At 47.5% G+C, this 13,086-nt stretch overlaps 2 protein-coding genes across 3 annotated transcripts in view; one reads left to right on the top strand and one right to left on the bottom strand.

The window, feature by feature from the left end:
* SCCPDH (saccharopine dehydrogenase (putative)) overlaps positions 1-13,086 on the top strand; it is a 406,234-nt gene that overhangs the window by 71,609 nt on the left and 321,539 nt on the right. The window lies entirely within an intron of this gene.
* The window catches only part of LOC142011125 (histone-lysine N-methyltransferase SMYD3-like), a 412,110-nt gene that overhangs the window by 286,084 nt on the left and 112,940 nt on the right, over positions 1-13,086 (bottom strand). For both annotated transcript variants that reach the window (XM_074990064.1, XM_074990065.1), the window contains exon 4: positions 11,023-11,083. In XM_074990064.1, the coding sequence (XP_074846165.1) occupies positions 11,023-11,083 (61 nt within the window). The remainder of the gene's footprint in view (positions 1-11,022; positions 11,084-13,086) is intronic.

Below are 13,086 nucleotides of genomic sequence, written 5' to 3'. Positions count from 1 at the left end.
TATCCCAGTCTTTGACGTTCTGGCTCAGCATTCTTCTTATCATATTTTTCAGAGTCCTGTTAAAACACTCAAAAAGGCCATCGGTTTGGGCATGATAAACTGACATCCTCAGGGCATGTATGCAGAACAGGGTACATAAGCCCATCTTAGATACAAAGGGTGTCCCCTGATCTGTTAGGATCTCTGTTAGGCATCCTTACCTTACAGAAGATTTGGATTAGCTCTCTTGCTATTGTTTTGGACAGGGTATTATACAGGGGCACAGCCTCTGGCTAACAGGTAGCACAGTCTGAAACAACTAGTATGCTCTCATGGCCCCGCATGGACTTCTCTTTTAAAGCTGTCTTTTCCAGCTGCTTCATATAAATCTCTTTCTGTTACATTCTATCACTATTTACGTAAACCTAAGAATGCTTTAAGATTTACAAGAACTATTTCTCATTTGTAGGAAATAGGTTCAATGAGGCTCTGTAAAAAGTGCATGGGAAAACATGGCCAGGCCCCATAACATTAGAGGCTCTGTTTCAGGGATTATGTATTATGTACAAGGCCACAGATGGGAAGAACCTATTATTTGAATAATTCCACTAATCAAGGTTCATCTTCTAAGCCCCAGATTTATTCGCCTGGTACCAATTCTATACACAGCATTAATACACATGCATATTCCAAGCCCAATTCAACTAGTAAAATTCACACCAGCATAAAGTATTTGCACAAAATAACAAAAGCCTCTTCGCAGGACTTAAACACACTGCATATAGGTTTTAAGTGATTCATTGGGCTTTCTACGAGCTTTTTTCCATTGCCATCAATTTCACCCTTGGAATCTCGGTTTGACAGAGAAAGCTGCAATTGACATTAATCACCAAATTCAGCAATCTGTAAAAACTCAATCTAGACAATACATTTGCAAAAACATTCAGCCATCATGCAAAATAGCCCGAAAGATCTATATACTGCAACTATTAGGAGACTCTCTGTTTTACTGCATTAAAAAAAAAAGGTCTAAGAATTACTTGGATCACTTCACACTGTCAACACAGTTGAACACAACACATGTGTAAAGGTGAGAGAAACCAGTCATGCTGGAGTACGTGTGACTGTGCTATCAACCAATTGGGGAAGAAACCCACAAAATCTAAAATTATTAAGTAGAAATTTAGGTATTCTCTGAATATAATGCCACCAGAGGAATTGTTTAATGAAACTTCCTAGACCAAAGACAACAAAATATGTGCTGGAAAAGTCAACGGTGCATAGTACATAATGAACATTTAGGTGTTGTGGAAATGAAACTCCAGTACTTCCAGCAGATCACCTATACCTACCATCTCATTACAGACGGGCCTCTGACAACTGAAATCACAATTTGAGAAATGCAACAGTGCTACAGAACACATTTACACTTGTTATTAAATGGACAAAACAGAAACATGCATGTTTCTACAAATATAGGATTATTATGTTTGGCAGAAATATTCTGACGGATAAAGCAGAATATGGTGAGCTCTTTGATACTATCTTTTTTAAAATGCAAGATTGCTGGAAAAGAAGCTACTTATTAATCATCCTAAGTCATTTTTCAATGTGCCCTCTATCAGGAGAAAGGTCAAGGAGCTGCGGTAGGACTACGCCCGGGCCCGGGACGCGGCCAGCCGATCTGGGGCCGCCCCCATCACTTGCCCCTTTTACAGGGAGCTCAAGTCCATCCTGGGCCCCCAGCACACCTCCTCCCCTCTGGCCACTCTTCATACCTCGGCCGACGAGCCACAGCAGGCCCCGGAGGCGGAGTCTGCCCCAGAGGTAAGCCCCGGACCGCAGGGGTCCCCCCAAGGATTCCACCCCTGGGGCACCAGAGGAGGAGGGGAGATCCTCCTCCAGCGATGGGGGGCTCCGGATCGACATCCCGTCACGGAGCTCCAGCAGGGCGTCCGCCCACAGGCTGTCCCCCGACCGTGGGAGCAGACCATCAGGTATGTACCCCCGGGGTTGAGGGGCAGGGGTAACAGACATGACCAGGGCCCTCCACATGCCCAGATGACCATGGCACCAAGGACAGCAGTGGCATGTCCCTCAGAAGAGTGCATCAGCCCCTGCCCCCCCAGCACGACAGTGCCATGCTCCATCCCTGGGGATGGGGGGAGTGGAACCTAGGGTCCCCTGGGGGGAGGGGGTGGGACACCCATCAGCAGCAGCAGCATCTCCCAGGGACGGGGATGGGGAACCAGCAGCACAGGGGTGGGGGGACAAGGGCCACAGCTCGGGGCCCACACTAACGTCTGTCTCCACTCTTCTCCCCCCCCGTGTTCCGCAGCTGCACCATCGGAGGGACCGGAGAGCGCCAGCGAGGTGTCAGTGGTCCCGGAGAGCCCACCGGGGCCATCAGTCCAGGCCAGCCCCTCAGCGGAGCACCGACCGGCCCCAGGGCGGGGACGACAGCGGAGCCAGCACTCCCGGACGGCGACAGACCCCCAGCTGCTGGTGACCCTCCGTTGGCAGCTGGAGGTCTCCGAGTAGCGCCTGTGGGTGGAGGAGCGGCACCTCGAACTGCAGGAGTGGGTGCTGGCCTGGCGCCAGGAGGCATGGGGGGCCTTTATGTGCACGTTTGAGCACATCGTGGACCACCTGGCCCCCCATGCCGCGCCAGCCGCCACTCTGCCCACCCTGCCTGCTCCACCCGCTGTCGCACCACCATCCGCCACCAAGGGCCCTTCCGCCGAGGGGGACCTGGGGCCTGCTGACACCTGCCGGCCATATCTCCCGGCCCGCCTGGCCCCCAGCCAGCCCCAGCCAGGGCTGAGGCCGAGGCGCGGGTCGTGGCCGCCCACCCCCAGCGCTGGACATTAGGGGGTGTGGGGCCCAGGACGTGGCCCCCCCTCCCCCTTTGTACATATCCCCTTCACTTGTCTTTTGTAAATAGTTTGTATTAGACCCCTGTTATGACGATACCTGCCCCCCCATGTAAATAGTTCTCCCCTTCCTTGTCTTCCCCTTTTTTTTCCTGTCATCTTATAATACATATATATATATAATATTTATTTTGGCTGTGAATAGTATGATAATAATAAGAGTTCAACGTATTCTGGTTTGACGAACAACATGTCTGTTTTTATTTACAAGAAAAGTGGTGGGGGGGTGTGCTCTTGGGTGCTCTGTGGTGTGGGCGTAGGGGCAGGGAGTGTTGTGGAGGATGGGGGGTGCAGTGGGGGGCCTGCCAGCGTTCACCCCGCGGCCTCGTCAAACTGGACCCGCAGGGCCTCCCAGACCCAGGTCCCTTCGGGGTCGACCTGGCGACTGGGGGCAGCGGGTGGCTGCACATCGGCCCTGCCAGCCTCCACAGCCCAGCCCTGAAAGAATGCCTCCCCCTTGCTCTCAACAAGGTTGTGGAGGGTGCTGCACGTACCCACAATCTGGGGGATGTTGGTGGGGCCCGCATCAAGGCGGGTGAGAAGACACCTCCAGCGCCCTTTGACGCGGCCAAATGTGCGCTCCACCACCTGGCGCGCGTGGTTCAGGCGCATGTTGAAGCACTCCTGGCTGGCTGACAGGTGGCCCGTGTAAGGGTGCATGAGCCAGGGCCGGAGGGGGTATGCCACATCTGCGATGACGCAGAGGGGCATGGTGGTGTCCCCCACAGGGATCTCCCGCTGGGGGATGTAGGTCCCCGCCTCCAGCCGGCGGCACAGGCCCGAATTCCGGAATACCCGGGCGTCGTGGGTGCTGCCAGGCCAGCCCACATATGTGTCCAGGAAGTGGCCCCGGCTGTCCACCAAGGCCTGGAGGACCACTGAGTGGTAGCCCTTCCTGTTTAAGTAGCGTCCTCCACTGCGCTCCAGGGCACAGATGGGGATGTGGGTCCCATCCAGAGCCCCGAAGCAACTGGGGAAGCCCAGGGTGGTAAACCCCGCGATGGCGGCATCCGGGTCCCCAAGCCGCACGAGCCTGTGGAGGAGCAGGGCGTTGATGGCGCGGACGACCTGCAGGGGACGCACATGGGAGACCACCAATGAGGGGTGTGCAGGGTGTGTGTGGCCCTCCCCTGCCAGGGCTCCCCTCCCCTCCCCTCCCCTGCCACGGCTGCCTCCCCCTCCCCCCATGGGTCCTCTTACCTCCATGAGGACAGCCCCAACGGTGGCCTTGCCGACGCCAAACTGCTGGCCCACGGATCGGTAGCTGTCTGGAGTGGCCAGCTTCCAGACAGCGATGCCGACCCGTTTCTCCACACTGAGGGCACGCCGCATGGCAGTGTCCTGGTGCCTCAGTGCAAGGGTGAGCCACTGGCATAGCTCCAGAAATGTCTGCCGGCTCATCCGAAAGTTCTGGAGCCAGCGGTCATCGTCCCACTCTCCAAGCACCAGCCACTCCCACCAGTCAGTGCTCGTGGGGTAGCTCCACAGCCGGCGGCGTGTGCAGCGGGGGGGAGGGGCGGGGGGCTGCAGGGTTTGGGGTTGCTTCCTTCTCCCCTGCAGGCAGCTCCTCCTCTGTGGCTAGGATGTGATCAGCAGCCTCCTGCATGGCATCGAGCAGGGCGAGCACTGCTCCTACAGGGGTGGCAGGGTGGACCTCTGGCTGCTGCTGCTTCTGGGGATCCATGACTGCGTCGCCTGAGGTGTGCGTGCCTATGGCTCTGCAAACCGCGTGCTGTGCAGGCTGAGTGTGTCTGGGAGGAGCCCTTTAAGGGAGCGTCTAGCTGTTGCCCCGGAAGTGCTAGTCTGCCCTGTGACACTGTCTGCAGCTCTTCCTGGCACCCTTATTTCGATGTGTGCTACTTTGGCATGTAGACGTTCCCCTGCAGCGCCTACTTCGATGTGATGCTGCCCAATGTCGACGCTGAACGTCGACGGCACCAGCCCTGGAGGACGTGTAGAAGTTATTCATCGAAATAGCCTATTTCGATGTCGCTACTTCAAAATAAGCTATTTCGATGTAGCGTTCACGTGTAGATGTAGCCTAAAAGTGTTATCCTACAATTTCATGATCCCTAAAACATCCTTGCGTAGAATGTGCCATCAGAGGCAGCGGAAACACTTTTGCAAGGTCATAGCACGCCCATATATGGGATGTGATCCAGCAGGAGATGTGCTGCGATGAAGCCAAAAACCCCCTTCATGTGCTCAGCAATGACCACAAGAGCTGTGGTTTTACAGAAGGGCCTGGTCCGGTCAATATAGAAGTCAAGCGCTTGTCTCGCATCAAGTGAGTGCAGCTGGGAACTATGACGTTCAGCACAGAAAACAGGCAGGAAAATGTCCCGACTCACGTGGTATGCAGAGACCACTTTTGGCAGAAATGCCGGGTGAGAGAAGATTTGGACCTTGTCCTTATGGAACACTGTGTACAGGGGGTCAGACATGAGGAGCCAAAACTCAGGCACCCTTCTGGCAGATGTCCACCAGAGATCCACCAGAAAGACAACCTTACAGGAGAGGTAGAGAGAGAACAAGCAGCTAGCAGTTTGAAGTGGGGGGGGGGAGCCCATAAGCACGCAGAGGACCAAGTTAAGGTCCCGGGCCAGGACAAGCCAGAAGATGAAGAAGGTCCATGCCCTTAAGATGTACCATAGGGTGCACAAAAATGGAGCTCCCACCTTCCCCAGGGTGGAAGGCCAATATGACTGCCAAATGAACCTTGACAGAAGAAGCAGCAGGGCCTTGCTGCTTCAGGGGAACAAGGCAGTCTAACACCTGTAGGATACAGATAGACAAAGGCATGAGACCCCGAGCACACCATCAAAAGGATCACTTGGTGGAGGGATATGATTGTCCACAACCAGCCCTGGACTGTTGGCAGGGAGGCTGGCGGCAGGAGTAACAGCCCTTGTGTTGGTAGAATTCCAAGTGCCTATAAGGAGGTCTAAAAAGGCAGTTGGGAAAGGAATCTACTTCAAACGAAAAGCCCTTCAAGGCTGCCCGAAGATGGTTTCACCATTCCAAAAAAGGTATAGTTTCAAAAACAAAGGTTCGGGGAGAAACAGCCAGTGGCTGACACTGATGCTGCAGAAACTTTTCATGAGGAACTTGTACAAATCATTGAAGAAGTTGGCTACGATTTTAAACAGGTTTTTAACATTGATGAAACTGGGCTGTGTTGGAAGCGCATGCCTTCTCAGGCATGTATTTCAGTGAAAGAGAAGACTGCTCCTGGTTTCAAAGCTGCAAAAAATAGACTTACTCTCCTGTTAGGGGGAAACACCAATGGGGATAAGAAATTAAAGCCATTGCTAGGTTACTATAGTGAAAAATTGAAGAGCACTGAAGAACGTGGTAAAATTTCACCTCCCCGTTATCTGGAAATCCCACCGCAAGGCTAAGATTACAAAGCAGATATTCCATGATTGGTTCATTGATTATTTTGTCCCTGAAATGAAAGACTACTGCAAGAAAAATAATTTAACGTTCAAGATTCTGCTCATATTAGACAATGCCAGTGCCCATGACTTTGATTTTGAACAGCTGGAACCCGAGGTTAAGGTTGCTTTCATGCCACCGAGGACAATATCTCTGCTGCAGCCTACGTACCAGGGTGCAATTGCAACGTTCAAGGCCTATTACTTGCAAAAGACGTTCCACAAAATCACAGCTGATGCTGATGAAAAATCCACAGCCATGGAATTCTGGAAATTCATCATTTATGACTCTGTATTGTTGATTGGCTCCAGCTGGGATGAAGTTTCTAGACACCTAATGAACCGTTCTTGGGAAAAAAAATGTGTCCTGCTGCAATCCATACCTTTCTTAGCCACAATGACACACCAGGTGTTTATGATGAAATAGTGAAACTGGCAAAGGAAGCAGGCTTCCATGAAGTGGAAGTTGATGATGTTGATCAGTAGTTGGAGTTGCATGGTTTGCCTCTGAGCAACGATGATCTGTTAGAGTTGGACATGCATGGTTTTGAAGAATGAACTACATTTGATAGCGAAGAAGAGGGCGATTCTGAACAGAAAGCAGTCTTCACAATTCACTCACTAAAGGAAATGTTCAACCATGTTGAATGAGCAATAGAAATCAGGCAAAGATGTGACAGTCTTTTTGACCACTCGTCAGTAGTGGCTAGGACAATTAGGGATGCTATGGCTTACTACAGAGAAATATTAAAAGCAAAGGAAAAAAGCAGGAAAGCAGAGAACCCTTGATTCTTTCTTTAAAAAGAAAACAAAGCAAACTTTCCCAGATTAGCTTAAAGGAGGACCCTCTGGGTATTAAGGTTGATATGAATGTTTGATTTAATGATTACTTACATTAAAAATGTTTTAATTCATACTGAAGCAGGACCCTCTGTGTTTTAGGGTTAAAATGAATGTTTTAAGGTTAAAATGAATTTTTTGATTTCATGAATTTTTACATTAAAAAGGTTTTAATGCATACGGAAAGAGGACCCTCTGGACTTTAAGATTAAAATCCTTTAAATTGTATGTTTGAATTATGAATTTTTACATTAAAAATCTTTTAATACATAGTGTTTGTGTTCTGTTGCTACCAGACATTAAAGCAAGAAACAACTTTAAGGACTTAGTCCCCATCCCAATGTATGTACATGCGTTCTTATTGAAGAAAATTCCCCATTATAAATCGCTCGGTTGCCTTTACCACATGTGAGGTCCCTAATCCCCTGTATTTAGATGTATTCTTATGGGGGGGTGGAATTTCCCCTTTAATATGTTGTTTTGCTGTATATCATGGTCCCTAACATATGACATATAAAGGAGAACCCCTCAGCTGGACTTTCAGTCTAAGGCTTGCATATACACAGACCCTTCTCTGGGCACAGGAATCAAATAATTTGCTTGGGAAAAAAAATAATAATTTATTCACAATACAAGAGAAAACAAATCGTACCGGCTGCAGCACAGAGAATTACTTCCCTGGGACTCAGCTTAAAAGTTACATGGAGAAAAAAAAATCAAGTCATTAACCAAAGCAACCCAAAAAAAAAATAGTCAGTCCACACCAAATTCAAAATAACCATAACCTGATCACATCTAACTACACATTTCCCTTCTACTTACATATCTATGGCTGATTTTGAGACCGTCAAGATATTTACTGTCATTCTACACAGCACCAATCTGAGCTAGTATCTCTGGCCTCTTAGTTTAAGCCCATAAAGTTGAAATCATACAGTAAACCCCTGAGATACATGCAACGAGTTGTGTCGTCTCAGGTTAACGACTGCAGGAAACCTTTCATGGCAGGGGCAGCAGTCGACAGTCAGGCTGCCATCCCTGACAGGAGCAGAGAAACCTGACTCTTGCCACTTCCTGCTCCTGTTAGGGACGGCAACAAGAGTCAGGCTGCCATCCCTGACAGGAGCAGGGAAACTTGACAGTAACAGTTTCCCGGTCCCAGGAATGGTGGGGAGCTGGGACGAGGTGGCAGCCTGACTCCCAGCTCCCCTCCACTTGCAGAGCTGGGAAACTGACCAAGGCTACAGATTCCTGGCTCCCCTCCACTGGCTGGAGCCAGGAAACTGACCAAGGCTGGTGTTCTGGTCAGTTTCCCAGCTCTGCAAGAGGAGGAGAGCCCAGAACCAGGAAACTGACCAGCCATGAGTTTGTCCATTTCCCAGGCTGCCTCTTGGTTCCCATCTGCCTGCTGGCTGGTCAGTTTTCCAGGTCCCGCATGCAGGAGGGATACAGGAACCAGGCTGCCCCCTGGTTTCTGGCTCCCTGCCATTCTGGGAGCCAGGAAACGGGTGAGCTGGTCAGTTTCCCAGCTCCTGCAAGCCCAGGGGAGCAGGACCCAGGCTACAGAAGCCTGGTTCGCATTCCCCACTTTCGGTGAAAATTTGAGTTACGCAGGGGTTGCAGGAAAGAAACCCCCACGTAACTCAAGGGTTTACTGTACTATTAAAGGTCTGGGAGCAGACACAGATGACTCAGTAAACATACATATCTGTGAGATTTGCCTTCCTTTGTTAGTTGCTTCAAAAAACAGCCATGGAGACCCAGCAAACACTCTCTGCGATGTCTCAATTTTCTTAAGAATAAGACCATTACTGCAAGTTCTCTATCAGAGATTCGCAGATTTTTATCACTTTATTTACACCCAGCCTTATCCTTCAGCTACTTCACTTCCTAACATGCTTGATTCCCAATGACTTATTTCAGTGAAGGCAAGGAGAATTCAGGCCTCTCAGCGTCTCTCAGGAGGTGCTGTTCTCCACACCTTACCAGATTTGCTCCCCAGTCAACAGGCAAGAAATTGAGACCATGAAGGAAGAATGTGCCATAGCAGCAGTCGATATACAAGGCTTCAAAGGAAACATACTGCCTGCCACCATGCACCTTGGCAGCTGTATAATACTAGATTACAAAGGAAAATCTCTTCCTGATTACAGCAATGTCCTGAAGGATGAGGATCAATAGTTTTTAATTCTCATCTCACTAGAGTAATTGTAAATGCTGTTAGGATTCACCTAAGTGACTAATCCCTTTTTGAATCTTCCTAAACTATTTCATTTAAAAATAGCCAGCAGTGAATTCTACCAGCTGACATAAGTAATCCGTTTTAATTCTAATTTATATCTGTTAAACTTGCATGTTGAATAGTAACAGAGAGATAGCCATGTTAGTCTATATTCTAACAAAGCAAACCAGCAGTCATGGAGTACTTTAAAGATTAACAAAATAATTTATTAGATGATGAGCTTCCGTGGGGCAGAAAGCTCTTCACCTAATAAATTGTTTTGTTAGTCTTCAAACTGCTACATGACTACTGGCTTGTTCTGTTAAACTTGTTGCCTTACTAGGGTGACCATCCATCCCATAGTAAGAAGGATGGTCCCATACTTGGGACACCAAAAATGCATCCCTACTTATTTTTTTAAAAGGGACTAATAGTCCCATATTTGGGCCCACCTCCACTGATCTTTTCTACCAGCAACTGGGCTCTGGGGCAGGGTGGAGGCTGCCACTTCCCTGGAGCAGGCTGCCATGCCCTTCCCAGCTCCCCAGCACTTGGTGGAGCTGGAGGGAGTCACCCCTCTCCCACATACCTCCCTGTCCCCGATTTGGGACAGGGAGATATGGTCGCCCTATGCCTTACTAATGATCCTTTATCCTTGTAGGATGAAAGAAAGTGAAAATAAGAGCAGGCACTACAGCAGAAAATTAAAAATAGTGTCATAAGAACTTTCAGGTTTAGGTTTTTTAATATTTCAGTGAAGCGACTTACATGAAGTTACTTAAAATCCAGTTTACAGTGCCTTGCCGAATTAGAAATGTTTTTAAAAGGTAAGCAAAATGTTTATGTTAATCTACACAATGCCCATTTAATTATTCATTTTCTCTGATGCAACAATAAATTGCACTCAGTTTACTTTTTGCAATTAAGTCAGATTGATAGAGACTCTGACCTACCAAATACACGAAAGGATCAGTCTAGTCTATTTTAGAAGCAGCCTGACTTTGAAAGATTAGAAGGCAGAACCATTCCATAAGTATCTTAAATGTAGAGAATCTCAAGAATCATACTAGCACAATCTGATCTTTTTGTTGTCGTTTAAATTTTCAGAAAAGAAACCCCAGCGTATAACAGCCTCAGTTTCATTTTTCTATTACAAATGCCAATGAATCTTTATGCACAAAAGCAACATTCAATTAACGACAAAATAAAAGAGACAAAAAGGGGTTATAAAAAAAAGTATGTGGATTTATTTTTATAACTAGATTTACTCCAATATTTTTATTTATTTTAACAGACATGAGTTCATTTTAAAAGAAGCAAACCTAACAAAGAAGGTCCATCAGCTAAATAAACCAAAAGTCCAAATGAAGTTAATAGCAATTTTGGTTGCGCAAGATGTGAAGAACTGGCTCCACACTAGCAATAGAAAAATGTGACCTAATTTTCCACAGAAATTTCAGCCATTCAGAAAGGGTCTTTCATTCATTTTTACACTGTGATTTTTTTTCATTTATGACACATTTTGCAGGAAAAAAAATTCTGAAGGGTGAGCCAGAAGGAGACAAAGCAATCATACCAAGCATTTCCAGGAATGTAGCTGGTGATTACTTACTTGACTGAAGATCAGAAAAAGAGTAGAGTTTCTCAGAAGGACATGTTGCTGATTGTCCAAGCTGTACAGAAATAAAAACAAAAATAATGAATGTATGATAATCAGCATTGATAGAGCACATTTTATCTCCAAAACACTTTACCAACCTGAATAAATCATTACTGTGGAGTAAATAGCAGTAAGAGTTATTACATAAATCTGTTTTGTTGTTCATGCCACATATTTTATAAACCACCATAAAATATTCTTCATTATGATGAGTCCCCACTAATTTATTTTCTTAGCTTTGGCAGTTTATCTTCAGTAATTTACTTCTGCCCTGTTCCCCTTAATAGGGAGTAATTTATAAGTCTTTCCCTTCATGTGACTGAAATTAATATAATGGGGGGGAGATGTAATATATATACATAAATATCTCTTTAAAAGCATTATCAAACAAAAGCAAGAGGACAAAAGAATGCACTAAATATATGTATTCTGGCCTCAGGCTACACCAAACACAAATTTTGATCTAAAATGAAAGCATTAGGGCTAGCGCAAGCAAAAAAGTGAAAACTCTGTTGATTTATAAACTCTTAGTCATAGGTAGTTGAAGAAAGCATTGCAATAAAATCATGCAGATAAACAGGAGAACCACCATTACAGAAAGATTGTAGGCCCAGAACTTTCAGGAGAGTTCAGAAAAATCCAACAGACTAATCTAATAGGTCTGCCAAGCACAGTATTGTATACCCCAGGGGTCGGCAATGTTTAGCTCCAGAGCCGCCCATGGCTCTTTAAGGAGCCACTTGAGGCTCCAAGCACTGCCACCACTGACTTAACTTGTGGCTCTGGAGTCTGCTGCTGCTTAAACAATGCCTGCAGTTAAAACTGGATTTATTTATTCATTTGTTTGTTTCTTTTTAAGCAATGGCAGCCTCCAGAGCAGCAAGTGGAGCCATCAGTGGCAGGGAGCCCTGGAAGAGGAAGCCAGCGGGACAGAGATCCCCAGAAGAAGCAGCTGGCTGGGCAGGGAGCCACCCACACACTGCACACAGGGAAACTCTAAGGCTGCAAAAAAGCTCAGGGGAGGGGCAACTGAGCCTGCCCTGCTGGATCTGCACTGAGGCGGTGGTGGCAGGGGGGACACCAATGGGGGGAGGCAGTGGCTATGGAGGAGCAGCTGCAGCATGTGGAGCTCCTCATCTCAGGCAGGTTAAGCCTGAGGATGGGGGGGTGGGTTTGGGGCTCATAGGGGTTAAGCCTGGGGATGGGGGAGCATGTCTGGGGCTGATAGGAGGTAAGCCTGAGGATGAGGGGGTGGTTTGGTGTTCATGGAGGGTAAATCTCAGGGGGCAGGTTTACAGAATGGAGGGGGTAAAGCTTGGGGATAGGAGGGCAGATCTGGGGGCTGAGGTGGGTTAAGCCTGGAGATGGGCATAACAACTTTCTAACTGGTCCGAATCATTGTGCATGTGCTGTTCTTAAAAGTATGGTTTGACATTATTTACTAAGTACTGCCTCATAGTCACATGCATTGCAGCTCTTCAAGTATTGACTTTGTAAACGAATTCGGAAAAAATGGCTTTTCTTGTTCTTTTGGTTGCAGACCCTTCATATTCCCCAAAAGTCAACCAGCATTCAGCCCTGACACACATTCATGTCTGTTCACCACTAAAATAGGGTTTGATCCTGCTCCCACTGAGGTCCATGCCCAAAATTCCCAGCAACTTCAGCGATGCAAGATCAAGCCCAAAATGATCTGCGTTCCTCTTCATTTCTGAGGGAGTCACTTCTGGGACTCAATTACACAGCCACTACCTAAGAGAAATTTCCACTGACTTCCATGGAAGCTGCTCTTCTGTGACAGTTTCATAAGCAGGCTCCTGCAGTTTAACAACATACATTTTCACATTTCTTCACGCTTCCAGGGTTGCAGTGTCCTTAGTGATTTTGCAAAGCAAAATGTGTCCCCCACTTGGTTCCTCCACCCCACTACCTTCACTTTCTAGGCTTTAATTACATTACAGATGTAATTGTAATGCTTTACAAAACTGCAAGACCAGTTTACATCTCATGGCAGAA

The sequence above is a fragment of the Carettochelys insculpta genome, chromosome 3 (assembly GCF_033958435.1).
Source record: "Carettochelys insculpta isolate YL-2023 chromosome 3, ASM3395843v1, whole genome shotgun sequence".
Classification (NCBI taxonomy): domain Eukaryota; kingdom Metazoa; phylum Chordata; order Testudines; family Carettochelyidae; genus Carettochelys; species Carettochelys insculpta.
This window is presented reverse-complemented; position numbering and strand designations above follow the sequence as displayed.